The sequence below is a fragment of the Phycodurus eques genome, chromosome 5 (assembly GCF_024500275.1).
Source record: "Phycodurus eques isolate BA_2022a chromosome 5, UOR_Pequ_1.1, whole genome shotgun sequence".
Classification (NCBI taxonomy): domain Eukaryota; kingdom Metazoa; phylum Chordata; class Actinopteri; order Syngnathiformes; family Syngnathidae; genus Phycodurus; species Phycodurus eques.
Genome location: NC_084529.1, coordinates 29,739,099 through 29,758,684, shown reverse-complemented (window position 1 = coordinate 29,758,684; position 19,586 = coordinate 29,739,099). Strand labels below are relative to the sequence as shown.

Below are 19,586 nucleotides of genomic sequence, written 5' to 3'. Positions count from 1 at the left end.
CGCTCTAGTACAACAGACAGTCAATGTACAGAACACTTTGGAGACATAAAGACATTGACAAAAAACACCACTTATTTCATCATATCATCCCAAATTGCGTATTAGTATCTGTGCAAAGGCTATATTTTTTCCACGCACTTCTTGTGTTGGATCTTATTAGATGGCGCAAGCGATGTGAGTGTTGCGGTCTCGGTGTTGGATGAAGGTGGTCGTGCAGCACCGGGGTCCTCATTAACCTATGGTAATGCACTTGTCACCCCCTTACCGAAAAGGCCTTTGTGCTACATTTCTTGCATGCGGCTCCATCTATCTTCCTCTCTCTTTCTTTTTTCTTTTCACTCCATGTTTTGGAAGAAGAATGCCGAGTGTGCGCCAACGCTGACCACAGCAGATGGACGTGAGTGAATGCAACTGCCTCCTCTTCCTCCTCCTCATCTTCTTCTAGCGACACTATCTAATAGGATCTGGTGTTCCCAAACCCAGTGGGAGCAGGGCTGATTCAAGTGTTCCAGCTCGACTGGGGGGAGGGCTGCATTTGGACCACAAATGCGACAGCCACTTCAAATTGGCAAGAGGTGCAGTCACAGCATGGTTCATGTAGACGAGGATGCTCTCGCCAGTCGGGCGACGGTTAAGCACCAGTGCACGGTTTCCGTTAACAGCCATTTTCACCTCCCCGGAATGTCTGCAGCTTCTTCAGCAGATGTCTTCTTTACCCCCACTCAGTTCTCCTGCTCTCCGTCAGGCCTGTGAGTCATTTATTTATCTTTGCACGTTCAGTGCCAGGAACGTACCAGAGAGCTTGCGGGAACTTTAGGAAGTCTGACTGGAACCACGAGGCAGGCTTTGGAGGGATGGTAAATCAGTCTGGGGCTCTTAAGTTTGAAGCAGAAGGACACGAGGTATGTGGTCATTTTTAGGGTGTTTAGTTTGGAGCTTTGCAAGTAGCTGCCGTTATTCACTCTGTCAGATGGTTGAGAGATGGGAGACGCCGAGAAGCTCCCATCTGACGGAATTTACATTTTCCGGTGTTGGCAGCGCTCGATCATGATTAAAAGAATGAGCATGCGTGGTGCCGGGGCCGACTCTTCAGTCACTTTCATCCCGTGCCGTGACATTCTTTCTGGGGACAATCAAATCTGACTGTCTTCATGTCTGTGGAAAATGACCACTGTTTGTTTCAGTTGGATACCAGCTGCTCCTCCCACTCAGGAATCACATAAAAAAAGAGCAACACCTACACATGAATGGGACTGGGCCTTCCTGTTTAAAGAGTAGCTGCTTCCCGAGGGGGCCTTATCAGGACATGTGGGTGACTGGTGGAGCGTTGACATGTCTTTGTTCCTGCGTAGGAAAAACCTGCACCGTATTTTGACAACGCACATCCTGACTAAGAGTTACTCAACTTCAGATTAGTTTCAGTGTTAAAGTGATTGTGAAGTCAAGTTGACGTCAACTAGTTGCTAATGACGTCATTGACATTGAGTACTAACAATGATTAAAATAAAAATGATATGTTCACCAACAATCAACAGCCCATACATGTTAGAACACAAGAATCAGAATCAGAATCATCTTTATTTGCCAAGTATGTCCAAAACACACAAGGAATTTGTCTCCGGTAGTTGGAGTCGCTCTAGTACAACAGACAGTCAATTTACAGAACACTTGGGGACATCAAGACATTGACAAAAAACAATTGTGCAAAAAGATGCAGAGTCCCATGGGCTGGGTTAAAGCTTACCCGCTGTTGCATGACGCTAGGTAACAGATTAAGTTCCTTAAAGCCCACTCATCTGTTGTTGCAAGATGCTCTGCCTCCTCAGCGCAAGAACATGACTGGCGACGAGTCGACATCACGCTCTCAACGTCATTGTGGAGTGAGTATTAAAGTCTCGTCGGCTATTCTGTACAAACCCTGATGCCGACATTTAGGCTATTTAGTTTGCCCAATTTATTCGTGCAATGTGTTTATGCGTCTACACACTGATAATCACATCAGGAGTCCTTCAGGGATCTGTCTTCGACTCACTGCTCTTTCCATGTACTTCAAATGACTGCACCACTATTGTTCAAAAGTTTATGTGTCACTTAGAAATGTCCTTGTTTATTTGTTTTTGTTTTAAAAAAAAAAGAAAACCACATTAACGTCAACACTATTTCTGATTGATTTAACATGATCTTCATTGGAAAAAAACAGTGCTTTTCTTTTAAAAATAAATAAATAAATAAAATAAAAAAATTCTCCAAATGACCCCACAATCCTGAACTGTTGTGTGTATGTGTACTGGGGTTCCTCAGTTTATGATGGTCCCAAATACGGTGTTTCAAGGTTAGAAGCTAGTTTGCACTGTGGCATAAGAATTCGTCAACACGCTCCATTAGCGCTGTTAATAGCATCATTTTTTCTTTGGATTGTTTTATATTTATGGCCTAAAATTTGCTTTCGTACAAATATTGATGAAAAACGATGCATTCCGCTGTGTCTACTGTCACATTTCTAGTAATACTAGGGACCACCAGTTGGAAACAAATCTCTGTGTCTCAGTAGAACCTCGAAAATTCCCCAGAATCCGTGCATTTCAATTTGTATCTATAAAGTCGGATAAAGATTCTCCCATTTGAACTGTCATCATACATGATATCAGCCCTAATATCATATAAGAGATCAGACTATCTCGAAATACCTCAGTTCAGCGACCTTCGAAGCATTAACTTTGTACGTCTAGATAGTAGATTCACAGTCATCCAGGTCGGGGTAATTTGCAGAAGTTGAATTTAGTGGGCGGCACGGTGAGCGACTGGTTAGAGCATCTGCGTCACAGTTCTGAGGACCGGGGTTCAAATCCCGGCCCCGCCTGTTTGCATGTTCTCCCCGTGCCTGTGTGGGTTTTCGCCGGGTACTCCAGTTTCCTCCCACATCCCAAAAACATGCAGGGTAGGTTAATTGAAGACTTTCAATTCCCCGAAGGTATGAATGTGAGTGCGAATGGTTGTTTGTTTATATGTGCCCTGCGATTGGCTGGCGACCAGTTCAAGGTGTACCGTGCCTCTCGCCCAGAGATAGCTGGGATAGGCTCCAGCACGCCCGCGACCCTAGACTGAACAGAAGATGAATGAATGAATGAATGAATGAATGAATGAATGGATGAATGGTGGGTGTGCCCCCTGGTGGTAGTCACATGAAGATTGGTGCTGCTGTTGTGTGGTTGCAACTAAGATTTCGAGCTGAAGATGTATTTATTTCTGCCTTTGTGACTCACATGCACAGAAAAGTTGAAATGTTGTCAAAGTGAAAGTGTTTTATGGGTTTTATATTTCATAGTTACGAGTTCAGTTGTGTGGATATCAACAGATGCCTGAGGAGCATTTGTGTGACACAAATACCTCAGCATTAATTACGCCTTCAAGTTAAGACGATGTAATTGATTTCTTAATAATATTAAGACCTTTTAATTAATTTGGACGCTGGTATAGCAGAAAAAAATACTCTACCTGAACAGTTAATAATGATTATGATGGTGACAGTTTGAAACTGGAAGGGATTCCAATTGTTTCAACTTCAGTTGCTCAGGCATCGCTGTAACTTTGTGTGTAAATTGGAACACACAGACAGTAGTTAAGTCATGACAGTCCACATTTGTATGAAAAACACTTCTAGGCCACAATTATAAAACAATCAAATGTACAACAGTAAGTATGGTGGTAGCACTACTGCATAAACTTGTTAATTGCGCAATGCAGTCAAATTGTTTCAAATAAAAATGGGATTATTAAACACACACGCTCCCCTGTACTTGCAAATAAGGATCATGATTAGGCGCAAGGACTACCATTGCTGCATCTTTTTTTTTTTTTTTTTTTTTTTTTTTTTTTTTTTTTTTAACGCCTCAACGAGTCTGCTCTTGTAATGAGGGCAGAGTGGACATCTTTAACATGGGTTCCTGCTGCGTTTCATGTGTGACCGTGCACACAAACGGCAAAAAAAAAGAGCAAGACAGAAAAGAATAAATCGGGCCCCTTCGGTTAAGAGGACGTAGAGCTCCTTTATGCGAGAGCATAATCAAAAAGAGCGAAAGGAGGTGAGAGCAGAACGGATGGCCTTCTGTGCAATATTCTCATGTGCTAATTAGAGGAGCTATGTTAATAAGATTCATCGACAGCCTAATACAGAGATCAGTGTGCCCCCCGCTGGGTCTGTCTGCTCTGGACGTCCTTGTCTGCCTCTTCCCCACATAAGTCGGCGGGTTTTACGCTGCAGGAATCTTGCCTTTTTTTCGTGCAATAAATAAAACGTGAAGTTTTGAGCCGAGTGCACACATACTGATTTTTGACATCTGAACCGAGAGACTCCACACAGGACGGGGGGGAAAAAAATCGACGAAACTGCCGGCGTACACCGGAGGCGAGAACTGTGGCAAAAAGAGACAAAACGCATGCCAATCATGACAGACCATGACAAAATTTGAAAGCACTGCGAGATGCCGTGTAAATACATACACTTTCCGTCCGTCCCTGTACGGACTGCCTCCAAGTTTTGTTACGGCCTATTACATTTTGTTGCGTTCGCCCTATTTAACGACAGCCAATTAGTTTCCTCATCTACACCGTTATAGCCGTCCGTCCCGTTTTGCCCACAGTGGCCTGCAACGTGATTGCTGTGGCTCCCGGGAACATAATGTAATAAACGTAGCATACCTTTTGACATCGTTTGCACTCATCTAATTTTGGAAAGATTTAGGCACAAATGAACACATCATCAGTTCAAAGATCAGGACAAAACACAGTGAAACATTCATCTGTCCATTATAAACACAAAGAAGGAACATCTGAGGCTTTCAGCTCTGTTGAACCAAGAAGGAAAGTCTTAATCCAGCCTGGTTCAACTGTGTGTGTGTGTGTGTGTGTGTGTGTGTGTAAAGTATTCGCCAGACTGGAAAGCAATTCAGTTGAAATGTGATCTATTGTACACCAGGAAGATGCAAAGAGTAAAAACAACAATCAGACAAAAATAGTAAGCACATGTAAACAAATGGGTGAAATTGTATGTTGAAAGAGTGAGTGTTTTAGGAACAGCGATTCTAATAGGAATTTTTTTTTTTTTTTTTTTTTTCACCAAACACACCCTGCAATCAGGGTTAAATTAAAAAAATAAACGAATAAACGTGCAGCACAACTACAACCAAACAGGACAAGTAAGTTACACACACATTCTAATACAACAGGGCAATACAAAATACAAGTAAACAACTATTAGCATCATTCAGGATTCGTTTGTTTGTTTAAGTTAGCTTGCTATGCTACTGTAGCTTGCTATGCTACTGTTAGCTTGCTATGCTACTGTAAGTTTGGTCCTACATTAGCTTAGCAACTTCTACGATTTATTTCCATAGGTAGGGCTCATAGTGTGTAATTGTGTCCAGAGGTGGGTATTAACGAGCTACATTTACGCCGTTACACTTATTTAAAGGACCTCCCTAATGCTCTGAACATCGGCACTTTTTTCATAGTTCTGGACTTGAAAACGATATCTACACAAAAGATTCTCATGAAAAAATACACTCAGTAGTCACGTCAGCCTGTCAAGACCGGACACGTCAAGTGCAGACTGCGAGGACGCCACGAACTACTAACCATTCTGCTATGTAACTATCAGCCTATATTGAAAGTCCGGATGTTTGCTTGTTTTTTTAGACGATAACAAAAGAAAAGACTTAACAGTAAAACATTTCAGTAGGTTTGTTTTGTTAAACTCGATTGTCGGAAAACCTCGTTGAAGAAAGAAGATGGCAAGAAGACTCGGCAGCTGAAGTGTTTTAACACAAGTGTGTGCATGTGTGTCGTGTGGTCATTGGTGACCGGGGGGCTAATGGCCCCCCACCTCGGGCCGCACACTTCCTCAGCGGCGTGCTATTGTGACAGAGAGCCACGGAGGTCACCAGAGATCAGACTGAGGCGAGCTTCCTGTGGTGCTGCCTATGCACTCTGGTCACGACATCCATGTTTAACTGCTAAAACCAAACAAAGCAAGCACACGTGACACATAAGCAGCGCATGTCACCGCACCACACTGCACTCATGTCATCGCTAATCCATGACGTTCATTGATTTAGATTCATTTACAAGTTGGATTCATTCCGTGACTCAAAAAAGCTTCTTCCCTTTCTTATTCTAATACGACTCTTTCTTGTACTTTGTTTCTTCCGGCAGTGTGATTGCCTTGTGGCACCAGGCAGGCTCTCACAGGTCAGTCTTTGTACTACCACAGACATTTGGTTTGGAGCAGGAGCAATAGTCGTTACACGGCACAATCGTGTGTATTGTGCTGTGTTGGTTATTTCGCATTTTAGAAATCAGTTAATAATTTCAAAATCGGTATGTGTGTACACCACCACGATAGTGTTATAGTACAGTTTACTCGTACTCATCTGATATACCTTTCCCTCGACTTTCCTCCTAATATAAACCTTTACAATCAAACAGAAAAGCCCAAGCTAAAGCGACTGACTTACTATGTACAAAGTAGAAAATTGAAGCGTTTAGCTGTAGCCTATTGGGTAAGAACTCAAGAGGTTTATTTATCCGTCCATTTTCTTTAGAGGGTACCCTCATAAATGTTACGGGCGAGCTGGAGCCTATCCCAGCTGACTCTGCCAGAGGCGGGGTAGACTCTGGACTGGTCACTAGTTGGTCACATAGACAACCATTCACACCTATGCACAAGATTCTTCAACTCATCTAACATGCACGTTTTTCCAACGTGGAAGGAAGCTAGACTACCCAGAGAAACCCCACGGTGCTCGCGTTGGAACCTCCGTTGCTCATGATGTTTGCTCCTTAAAGGCCTCGTCCTTGACCGTGGGAAATCCTCAAATCCCAGCACCTGCAAAATGGAGCTGGACTAAGGGGGCACGGGAGACCAGTTAAATGAAAAGAAGACAGAAAATGGCAAAAGCGTGGGAGCATTTCATAGTGAAATGCAAGGCGAGCACCCTTCGTTCGTTGTGAAATCGACACAGCGCAATTAAGTGAGAGTTACGTCAGTCTACCTTACTAACATATCGTTAACCCTGCAGGCCGTGGAGTGTCTCTGTTAATTACGAGTACTGTCGAATGTGTGGCTCGTTTAGTACGGTGACAAGTACAGTATGCGCCAAGTATAGCAGTACATACAGGGGTACTTTTTGCTGAGTGTTGTCACTGTGGGACATATTTGTCAATCTCATGATATGTAACTTTGAGTCAAGTACGTGAAAAATGTGGCCAGAGAGGAATAAGAGTAAAATAGGTCATGTACGCATACAGAGGAGGGTTTTGGGGTAGTCAGATGACGGAAATATTTGTTTGCTTTCGAGGTTTCCTCATTTTAGATTGAACAAATTGAGCGCTTCCAAACCTTGTAGCAGTTCAAAGAATATCTGTCTTATTCCTAGACCGCTGGTCTAAGCTCATAAATGCACAGCCATGAACCTAATGAGTTAATATGTCACATCATGTTAAAATGCAAGCTGCTAAAGTGAAGTTGCACAAAGGCTGTTGATGCTTTTTAAACGAATGCCTTATCTTTTATGCACAATAGGAATTTCAACGTAAAAGTCTGACGGTTTGTGGAGAATGGAGTAATTGTGGAATTTTCTAGAGCTGGCAGATTTTGGATGAATAAGCCCGATTATTTGTAGTTTTCTATTTTCATAAAGATTGAAAAATTCTCTCAAATGAACCAGCGACTTAAGGATTTTAGCTTTAGATCTCTACAGACCTCCGCTCTACCAACTGAGCTGTCAAAGGCTTAAGAAATACAAACGGTTGATTATATAAAAAAGAAACCCATTGTACATTATTAGGTCTTATTTTCTCTTTTGTATTCATCATTGTTCTTTAACCTAGCAAAAATATAGTTGATCTAAATACTCTGTTGTTTGATAGAATTTTCAGTAGGAGACTCGCGTACTAAAGTATTCATTAGCCGTAGTCCTACATTCAAGTCCCCCATTACATTGTCATATTTTTATTGTTTAATAAAACCCTTGCTTTGGGTCCCTGTGCGCTTAAACTGCAAAAACAATTGCGCCTCAAAATTAGCAAGTTTCCCCTCAAGTGCAGAAAGGATTAGCAAAACTGCTCCTCAAAGAAAATTAAAAAAAAAAGAATTTGAGCCTTGAGTATTGTGCAGCAGTTAAGACATTGAAAGACACCTGTCGTCTGTCTTCTTCGTGCATGTGCACATGTTCAGCTCAGAAGGCAACACTGTAATCACACACACACACTCACACAATGATGTGCCTCTTGGTTAAAGGTGAGAGCAACCAAGTGCCTCGAGCCCTGTGTTGATTCTGCCTCATCTGGCTTAGATTAGAGCTCGCCCGTTGTCTGCGCTCCGATGTCACAGTCTGGCTATGGAGGAGATAGCGGCATTAAGAGATGAAGGAGGGTGTGAGAGGCGGGGGGCGGGGGGGAATATGAAACAATAAGAGCAGCCATAACTGGGGGAAGAAGCTTTTAGGATTTGTGAAGAGATGCTTCTATGTCACTCCAGATGCGTGAAGCCTTTAGATAGGCCTGATGAAACAACGGAGGATGAAAAGCTCTACAGACATGGGAGCACAGGGTCCGCCTTCATGAAAGTCGGCTGCTTGACCCCGGATGACAGAGAGCGCATGTCTGGAATGAGGCGACCGCTTTCACTCAAGGACTTTAATTAACATCCTTACCAGCTGCATCACTGTGCGGTACGGAGCCTGCACCGCATCCTGCCGCGAGACTCGCTGTCGCATAGTGAGGGTAGCTGAGAAGATCACTTCAACCTTTCTTCCCTCCCGAAGGACATTTGCAGTATCCGCCTCACCCGCAAAGCCCTCCGCATAGCGGGGGATGTCACCCGTTCATCTCACAGCCTCTTCAGTCTGCTGCCATCAGGGAGGAGACTGCGGAGTCTTCGGGCCAGGACCATGTCGTATCTAGGGAAATCACCACCAAATCACACTAGGAAATTTATTACAGTACAGTTATATATGAGATATAAATTGCATATGGGTGGCATGGTGGACAAATGGTTAGCACATCGGCCTCACAGTTCTGACGACCGGGGTTCAAATCCTAGCCTCGCCTGTATGGAGCTTGCATGTTCTCCCCGTGCTTGTGTGGGTTTCCTCCCACTTCCCGAAAACACGCGTGGTAGGTTGATTGAAGACTCCAAATTGCCCATAGGTGTGAATGTGAGTGCGAATGGTTGTTTGTTAGACAAATAAGAGAGAAATAAGACACCAAATCAGCGTGATCTGGTGGTGAATTTCAGCTATCTTCACTGCTTTTAGTATTGGCATGTGACAGCAAACTTTGAAAAGTCCCTTTGTAAGTGTTATTTTATCTTCGCATGCCTGTCCTCTTCTAAATTCCTCACGTGTGTGACTTAATCCAGGCTTTTAGATGGCAAGCAGAGTGATGGGGTTCGGAGTGTTCGGAGTGTTGTTTTGGGGGCTTCTGTGCAGACAGGCTTTCTAGGTCAATCCTAATTGATAACTGGTGTTGATAACAGAATGTGGCACGTGTGTGTATGTATATGGATGCCCTGGATTTCAGTGTCTTGTTGTCCTGAGGCACGGCTGACACCGCCCACCATTTGCTTTCATCCGGGCTGCCAAAAGCCTGTTCCTCTGCCCCACCAGCCTTTCTCTGAGGTTTCTGCTATTTTCAGGGACATCAATGGGACCGCAGGCTCTGTATTCGTGTGTGCATGTGTTTGTGTTGGGACGGGTGGGGCGGGGGTCTCGTCTCACAGTGGCGCAAGTGTGGGGGAGGTTGGAACTCTCACAGTTTAAATGAAGTATCAACTTTTAGCCAAGGTCAGCAGTGACAGAAGCGGTAACCGTAATGCGCCGGTGATCTCTGTGCAAGGACTATTTTCTATCGCACGTGTCTTCTTTAGGGTAGTCCGTAACGCCTGCAGCCGTCTCAGCTGACATTGGTACACCCTGGACTGGTAGCCGGCCAGTCGCAGCAGCAAGGACCAACAGTCAATAATAGAACCAAAAGAACCAAGATCCTCCAAGAAATAATAATTAAAAAAAAAAAAAAAATGTCCGTGTGCTCGTAAGGTCTTGAGCGCAAAGGATTTTCATCCAAAAATTGGTGACTACTATTATGCCAACTATCCAAATACTAATGATCCCCTAAAAATGGATACATTCCACGAACATAAAATGGCCGAATGGCAAATGACATATTTTCGTGAAATCTCGTATAAAGGGGCCGTTATATGGAAAATTGACTTTTGTATGCAAATAGTTCCTCCCCATCAAGAATGAAATAAACAACCAAGTTTTTTTTTGTTTTTGTTTTGTTCTTGCCTATTTCTGAATGTGTCCTCTGCGCCACTGTCACATCAGAGTTAGTCTAATTTATTGTATACAGTAGCCGTTCCGCTTCACTGCCCATAACTTGAAGAGCATCCAGACGACACTATCTGTAATACCATTATGCAAAAGCCCACCCCCACACGGGTGGAACGCCAGCTATTATGTTCAAACCTAAAAGGCACACAAAAAGTGTCTAGCTGTTTTTTGGTTTTTTTTTCCCCCCTCTTCTCTAAAGCAGGCCGGGGTTTCACTCATTGTGTGTACATGTCAATCTTACATGATATAGTCAATGTTAATGTTAAGTGTTATTCAATTCAAAGCTTCAAATAAGGAGACAATCTGATCCTCTTCACCGCTCATTGAGCTGCTGCTGTGTCGAACATGCACGAGCTCTCTTATGTGCTTCATTTGCCTCCCGTACCTCACCCACGTATTACCACCTGTGCTCTCAGAGGCAATGTCATCATGTCAAAACTCTGGACAGTTTTCTATTTTGTTTTTTTTTGACAGGGTGATCAGACTTGTGTGGCTGCTTGTTGTTAAAGTTAAGCGACAGACAGAGAAAATGAAATCACGACAGACTGGGTCAGTGAGTGTGTGTGTGTGTGTGTGTGTGTGTGCGTGCGTGTGTCTGTCTGTGAAATGGGGGTAAAGTGCTGTCCGGGTCCCCTGTAAAATTCGGTCGCCATGGTGACGGAGACGATGCGGCAGTTGGAGTGCATCTCCTTGGAAAATAAGAGCAGGCAAAGGATTATGCATCCACCTCTTTACTATTAATGAACATCAATATTTATACGGTGCGGAAGATGGTTGTGCTGCTGCTGAAGGAGGAGAAGCGGTGACCCGCAGATACATGAGCTGATGAAGTGCTTTGTAACATTTGTCATTGTGTAGGGGAGGCCATTATTATCACGGCTGCATTTTTTTGCAGACTTCACGATAATACAAGATGACTATACTGCTTTCACTAGTTGGGTAGCTGAACGATTTGTTTAATACTAGATTACGGTGCCCAAATTTTGAGTCAAAGTGAATTTTAATCTTCTGACTGTAAATGAAGTAAAAGACTTTGTTAGACTGTGTTAAAGGCATTCATGGAAATAGTCTAAAAATACAAGCACACACGCAAGAATGGATAAATATAAAAATAGCGAACGGCCTGTCGATCATTGTAACGGAGTCAAAGTATCGATCCTTCTTCACATAAATATATGTATAGTGCATTGAAACTACTCTGACAAGTACAGTTTATCGAAAACGTTACTTGAAATAATTTAAACAGTGTAAATGTAGCGCCTTACTACCCACCTCTGGAAGTAGCACTGTAATACCCGTTCATAGAGGTGATGGCTTTTTTGTTCTACAGCTGCCTGTTGCTATTGTGCCTTTTCCTGAATTGACTTTCTTCAGGCCTCTGATTGGCTCCCAAATAATTTCCTACTGAAAATGGATTAACAAAGGGTTTGTTTCGATTATTTGGTTTGACAAGGACATTGTGTTGGAGCCTGTAAATGCAAACATTTTTTAAATGTAATTTTCATGTCAGCACTTTAAACAGTGGTGATGCCCGCGCATGTTAAGTGTAATTGCAGGCATGCTTATTATGCATCTCCGACTAAGTGTTCATTTACATATTGCATTAATACTCGCATTACATACCATAGTTCCCATTCACATATATCGCACTAACCCTAACCCGACAAAAGGTCGTCAAAACACAATTTTTTCCAGGACTGTGATTACCCCCCCCCCCGATTACTTTTTGTGTCGCGATAGCGGCAAGGTGGATGACTGCTTAGCACATCTGTCTCGCAGTTCTGAGGACCAAGGTTCAAATCCTGGCCTCGCCTTGTGGGAACACTGGACGTACAGTACATGTGGGGAAATTTTATACCTGTAGGTTACCCTCAAATAGCTTTATCATGCCAATGTTTTGACTTTTTATATTTGAACTATAACGAAGGAGCCAGGAATTGGCAATTATTCTGTGACATCTGACAATTAAACAGAGGTGGGCAGCAAAGAGTTACATTTACTACGTTAAGTAATTTTTGGGATATATTTTACTTGTCAGAGTAATTTTAATGTATCATACTTTTTACGTTTACTGGAGTATTTGAAACTCGACTGTGATGTTTAGCCTCTGAATTACATTCTCCTTTTGTCTGCATTTGTCTTTGCCACTTCGTTCTTCCCTCCGCTCGCTACTCACTGTCTTGAATGTGTTAACATAATTATTTTTTATTAAAAGTGTAAGAAAGAGGCGCCTTCCTTCCCGAGGGCTTCCTACACGAGCAGATTAAATCATAAATGGAATTTGCAAGGAGCGAGAAGAAAAAAAAAATCATTCTTTCTATTTCATTTGCATACTTTGTCCATCTTCGGGCTTTTTTGGGGGGAGGGGGGGGGGGCTGGTGTGACTCACCTCCTGTGGCTGCCTCACAATCTAACCATAATGGTTCATTTAAAGCGCTTTGATAATCCGTTAGTACTTTGAATAGACCATTAGACTGATAAAAGTTCTCAGCAAGAGAGATGAATTCAATATGGCCTATATGCCTCGTCCTCAGAAATGTAGTTTTCCCTTTCAAGATAAAGGATTTAAAAGGAAAAATTGCCACTCTAAAAGTGAATCATTAGGAGCTGCTTTGAGTATCTTGTGGATGTTCTTCGATTATTTATCATGTGACCTATTTATACTGGCCCTGACGTAACCTTGTGACCATCTTGCAGCTGCCTTGTCCTCCCAATAGGCTTCTTCCAGCACAAGAAAAAGCCTGGAATCATACTGAGTGGAGGGGGGAAAAAAATCTCATTACAGTAAGTTCAAACACCATCCGAGTCCGCCCCCCACTGCTCTATTCTTCTTGAAAAAAATCCTTGATTTGAAAATTAGAAACATTGGTATATGTTCATTTTTAAATTTGACTCGTTCATGAGATGTTTTACCTTAACTATATATATATATATATATATATATATATGTGTGTGTGTGTGTGTGTGTGTGTGTGTTGATTGAAGACTCTAAATTGCCCTTAGGTGTGAATGTGTGCGCGAATGGTTGTTTGTTTCTATGGGCCCTGCGATTGGCTGGCGACCAGTTCAGGGTGTACCCCGCCTCTCGCCCGAAGATGACCGGGATAGGCTCCAGCACGCCCTTGTGAGGATAGAGCGGTACGGAAAATACTTATACTTCATATACTTCTGCTGTGTCAAGAATAGCATTTTGTGTCAAACAATGTTTTCTTATAACGCTGCTGATCATCTGACAAAAAAAGTGGTGACTGGAAGAAGAAGAGGAATGCTGTTCCTGACACAGCAGGGAATGAATGAATGAACAGTGACTAAAAGTGTCCCGGGGTGCATTATGATCATACCCAAGTTTATTTCTTTTATTTCTTTTTACTGTAATGCCACAGCTTTCTTACTCAGGTCAGTTCCAAATGTCCTGTGGCATCTTATTACTTGAATCAACTTTCTCAGCCAACTCCTGCAAGGATACCACCACTACCTTAGCAACAGCATGATATATATATATACACATATACACACACACACACAGTATATGTATATCTGTGTGTGTGTGTGTGTGTGTGTGTGCATTTAAAGGTGACAGGCACTGCAGGGTGCAGCTGCTGATGCTACACAGTTATCATTTTTCTCATTACTGTTACTGTGTGGTGTGAGCTCTATTGGGTCGAAGAGAAACCATCAGGAACTCCCATGCGTGCGTGCACTCTGTGGCCAATAATGAAAGTATGCCTGGTGATACCTGTCTAATATTCTGACAAGAAAATTGAGCAAATAATCTGAGGAGTTTTGTCTCAAGACACGAATACGAGCAAACATAATTCAAAGGGATTCAAAACTCATTTCACTTTCATGTGCTGCTACAACCCGTTTGCACAAGCACAGAAGCGCTGCCAAACTCACGCTGACGAGCACACAAGGAAAGGAATACCTCGAAATCGGGAGCCGAGACAAAACACAGCGCAATGTTGGTCTCCGTCCGTTTTTCATGATCTCAAACTCCAGGAACACCTTGATATGTTTGTTGAAATTGACAGACATGAATGCTCCACAAGAGACAAGGAACCTATTCACAGTCAAATGATAAATGTTAGAGATTGTCTGTAAAGTCAATCTATTTTATCAACAACACCCAGAAACCTCTCTGGGCCCGAGCTCATCTAAGATGGACTGATGCAAAGTGGAAATGTGTTCTGTGGTCCGACGAGTCCACATTTCAAATTGTTTTTGGAAATTGTGGACGCGGTGTCCTCCGGGCCAAAGAGGAAAAGAACCATCCGGAGTGTTATGGACGCAAAGTTCAAAAGCCAGCATCTGTGATGGTATGTTAGTGCCAATGGCATGGGTAACTTACACATCTGTGAAGGCACCATTAATCTTGAAAGGTACAGACAAGTTTCGGAGAAACATATGCTGCCATCCAAGCAACGTCTTTTTCATGGACACCACTGCTTATTTCAGCAAGACAAAGGTGAGTTTTAAGCATTACATATTACTCTTATTTTGCCTCGGCGGGGCTCGGCCGTGCCACCGCCCCTCTGCCCTTTCTTTGTCTTTTGTCAACACGTGCGCGAACGCTTGCCTCAACTTAGCCGGCGGCGTTTTCGATCGAGGTAGCCAGCCATGCGGCGTCGATTGTTTTTTTTTCCTAGCCGTGATCGGTCGGCGGAGCCTCAGCAAGTGACTAACTGTATCCCGTACTGGTGATACACGCAGCTGGGAACAAGAGCTGGGCTCGCCACAAGGTCAACCGGCAGGAAAGCTACGAGCGCACCCTGAGGGGACGACAATTTTTCTTCTTCCGCCTCCTTTGTTTTTGTTTTATTCTTCTCCACGTTTTCCTACAACTAAACCTGCTTCCTTTTCCTCCTGAGAAGGCGCCAGCTCAATGGATAGCCTGGAAACGTTGCCACATTCATCATGGCCGCTACGAAGGCTGGTATCTGTTGGCTGGATCTAGTCATATTGTATGTCTGTGACCTGGAAAATACATATTATCCCGTCTCTTCCATTCTGGAAGTAACAAACTTTGTCAACGCTGGTTTAAATGACAACTGGAAACTATTTTTGGACAAATTGTTCGGTCCTGACGGTCTGTTTTTTCCGATATCCGTGATGTTGGGCTGCGTTATATTGAGGTTTCACTGTATGTTTTTGTTCGACACCATCACCTACAAACAGAGAACAAGCTAAAGACGGTTACCTTGGTCACATTATTTCTTAAGTGAGTGACTTTTAATCAATAGCTGATGACCCTTGCTTTAGTGTTGGAGGTCTTGGTGGCTAGTCATTGACATTCTGTGATGGATTGGAATGGTCTATCTTGAGAAGCAGAAGCATTCTTGTGTCATCATGTGGAGCAAAGAACAAGGCGCATGAGGAGGTCAAGATGAACAATGTGATAGTGGAGTGTTCTGCCCGCAATCAGCCTGTGTTCGTCGCAACGCAAGAGTGCTGCAATTGCCGTCGGTGGCGTTAAAAGAAGAAGAAAAAGATTTTTATCCTCATGACATTTAGTCTTTGTACACGTGGTGCGATTCTTTGGGTTTGCCCTGTTCATGGGCACCACAGCCCACTTTTGAAGACAAAGTGTGACAATGTGCTTCATGAAAGGGACAATTACTGTCCGGCATTTCCTCTGTCACTGAAACAATGTCATATATCACGCTGTTTTGAAATCAAGGGAGGCCACTGTCTGTTGACAGCAGTCAATCAAAAGGGAAATTTCGAGATGATAAGAAGTGTTTATTTCATTAATTACTTTCAATTGATATTTTCTCATCAACCACCAGTTCTACACAATTGTATTGTTATTTAAACACAAAACAAACTGAGTTAAAGGACATATGGAAAATTGACATGTAATGGCTTGTATACAAATATTTGGAGCTCTGAAATACTCTCTCTGAAATTGAAAAAAAACAAGTAAAGGTTTTGCCATCTGGCTGTTTCTAAAAAAATTTGTCTTTGAGCAAGCCATTAAGCATTTTTTGTCTGGAATATTGGGGATAATTTTCATTATAACCACCCTCAAACCTAACCAAATTTTTTCCGTACATGACAAAATCAGCTCGCGGTGTCTGCGTCAGTGCACGGGTCATTTGTGAGGTCATTAGGTTAGCACACGGAGACATATTTTTCCAATTACTAGACACACATGCACACACATTATGATACAGGTATGCTACGACGGGCATTGTTAGGTAAGTTAAACACGTGGCTTAGCTTTAGAAGAGTTTAGGAGGCGAGTGTGGCAAGTATGCGACAGACTCCTTCCAATCGCTTGTGCATTTTCGGGTTACGTTCCTCAAACACCAGCTGAAACAATTGCGTCTTTTACTTTATGCAGTATTGTGCACATCCCCCACGGGGGCGACGCCCCTGCTATTGTGTCAAGCCAAAAGGTAAGCAGAGCTCCAATGAGCAGCATATACTTGTTTGCTTGAGGTGTATATTAACTGCTGCCTCCATGAGCGAAAATGTTGTCACGGTCGTCATGATAACTGAAAGTATTGAACCATGATTACATTTTCATTACTTTTCTAAATTATAAATAAATGCATCAACAGGCCCCTTGGATGTTTCTTCTTAAAAAAGTGGATTAGAAATATGGATCGTTCTTTTGGAATTGACCACATATTTGTTCTTTGCACAAAAAATAAACTGATAACAAAACAAAATGTAAAAAATGTGTTTGTTGCATATATATATATATATATATATATGCACACATACATACATGAGTACAACATGCGGAAAACATGATACCATGTTGACCTAATGGCCTAATGTGCGCAATTTAGACAATATTGCTTCATATGACAACCCAGATAAGTGAATGTGTTGTGAGTCATTTTTGCTTCTTTTATTTTGACATCCATCGTTGCTGTCCTGTTTCCTGTGTTGCCTCTCCTTTTGTTCCAGGGCTGGGCATGGCCAGGTGTGCTGAGCTCCTGACACAGCTGTCCCCCATTCCTCCTCACCCTCTGTATTTAACCTCCTCGCTAGAACGTCCTCGTTACTTGCGTGGTCAGTTTTGCCTTCGATTTTCCGTTGCTTGAATTGCTTGCTTCAAGTTTTATTACCTCCCTTAGTTGAACTTTTGGTCTGGCTCCAAGTACTAAGTAGTAGTGATTTACAGTGCATTACTTTGGACTTTGGAGAATTTTTTCCCCCTGGCTTTTTCCCAGTGACTTTTGTTTGGACTGATTGCTTTTCTTGTTCTTTTTCAGCCCCGCCGCGAAGAGAGCCCAGTCGCTGCCACGCCCAGTTTCTCAGTTATTTTGATACGTTAAAGATTGATTTGCTACTTTGAAGTCCGTGTCAGCTTTCGGGTCTAATTGCTGCCTCAATTGTCACACAATGTTCCATTTAAAAAAATAAAATAAAAATTTAAAAGAAAAGTCTCATTCACTAACCATGCGTATGCACAGGTTTGTGCGTCAAACATGCATACGCACATTTGACGCACAAATTTATGATTTATCAATATGTTCGTACTGGTGTTCATATTCTGTACTCTACAAATTTAGTACAGCCACAGGCCACGTGTACACAAAAAAATGCAGGATCAGCCATCGTAAATACGTCAAACATCTTTTAACCAAGATGCACAACTTATTGGAACAAAAGCCATTCATAAATACAAACGCTTTGGTGATAAATCAAAGCAGAAATTTGCTGATGGGTTGACTGTCCTAAATAACAATTCAAATGACACTTCGCATCCCTTTTAGCCTCGTCCCGTTCAAGCGCTGCCTTGTACAGTAGGACAGTGATTTCCAACCTTTATGGAGCCAAGGCACATATTTTACTCCTGAAAAATCTCACGGCACATCAATAAAACAAAAATGTCCAAAAAAGTGGATACAATAATTACTGTATGTACTTCCTGCCATCGAATAGAAGAGCATTTGTTTGTTCTGTCTGTCACTATGCCTCACTGGCATAAATAGATGAAGAAAGATACATTATTTATAAAAGATTAGCGTGACTACAGCATTATGTTGTCAGTTTCTGTGTTTAGCAAGCTTTCCGATAAAACCAACTTTTTGACTGTCGGCTAAAGATCAAGAACGTTGTTAATGTTTTTGCTCAGCCATCTCGTGAAAAACAAGCATTGGCTGAGATCCGTCGGACGGACGGCCTTTTATAGTTTACCGGAGGCGTGCTTTATGCAGACTGGAGCGCCGTGAGCATGAGCCCGTCCTATAGAATGAATTCTGATTCATTAACATACGAACACTGATGCCAACAAAACTGGCCGGAACGCACGTGTCATGAATCTGTCAGTGACTGTGTATATGCTCAATTTCTGCGCAGAATCGGAGCATTTCTATGCATTTAGTGGTGAATAAGGCCCATTGTCGTGTTCGAAAGTGTAACTTGGAGTATAATCTTTCCAACATCTCAGACAAACAAATAGATTACACCAAAAAGTGACGCTCCAAGGTCATATTTGGAAAATTATGTCATGTTTGAGACTACAGCAAAATGGCACATGCCCAGAGAGCGCCAATAGCAACCGTCAGCTGTAGGAGTGAGTTTTTTTATTTATTTATTTATTTTTTAACTTTTGCAGTTATTTTTCAAATGTAACTCAAATGTAATCATGGAAATTTCCAAATGTAAGTCTAATTTAATTATGCATTCATCAGAGTAATGTAATGGATTACAATTACATACATTCTTTCATTAAAATATGTAATGTACTGAGTTACTCCCCAGCACTAGTAAGGGCGTGATTATCTTTGTAAATGCAGAATTGTTCAAGCAGTTCTTGTACCTCAATGGCCCAGAGGAGCTCGGTGTGACAGACAGATGGATTAAGGAGTGGGGGGGGGGCACTTGTTCCATTGGCCTACTTTCCACCATGCGTTTGCCTGTCCATCAGTTCATCCTTGTGGGAACACTGGACGTACAGTACATGTGGGGAAATCAGCCACGCTTGGCCTGTCACCTCCAGACAGATGGGGGGAGTTGCAGGGAAGAGTTCCATAGACAAAGACAGCGGAAAGACTAAATAGACTCGGTGAAGACTAAACCTTACCGGGGCTTGTTTCCCTTCCCGTCGGTCAAAATGAGGTCCAGCAGGTGGTATTGTTGTGAGCAGCAGAAAAAGGACGGTATGAAAACTATGTGAGCTGATTCACCTCCACGCACATCTCTCGCACCCACGCTCCACTGCCTCCTCTCAAGCAG

At 42.6% G+C, this 19,586-nt stretch overlaps 1 protein-coding gene across 6 annotated transcripts in view; it reads left to right on the top strand.

Moving 5' to 3' along the window:
• The window catches only part of cd82b (CD82 molecule b), a 47,836-nt gene extending 30,106 nt beyond the window's left edge, over positions 1–17,730 (top strand). Inside the window, exons 8-11 of one of the 6 annotated variants that reach the window (XR_009768520.1) lie at positions 1,827–1,880; positions 13,089–13,175; positions 17,310–17,414; positions 17,618–17,708. Coding sequence is in view for 4 of the 6 variants with exons in the window: in XM_061676185.1 (XP_061532169.1) it covers positions 1,827–1,880; positions 13,089–13,226 (192 nt within the window). In the remaining 2 variants the exon portion in view is untranslated. The other 5 variants (XR_009768521.1, XM_061676186.1, XM_061676185.1 and 2 more) reach the window with 5 other exon arrangements.
• The last annotated feature ends 1,856 nt before the right edge of the window (positions 17,731–19,586 follow it).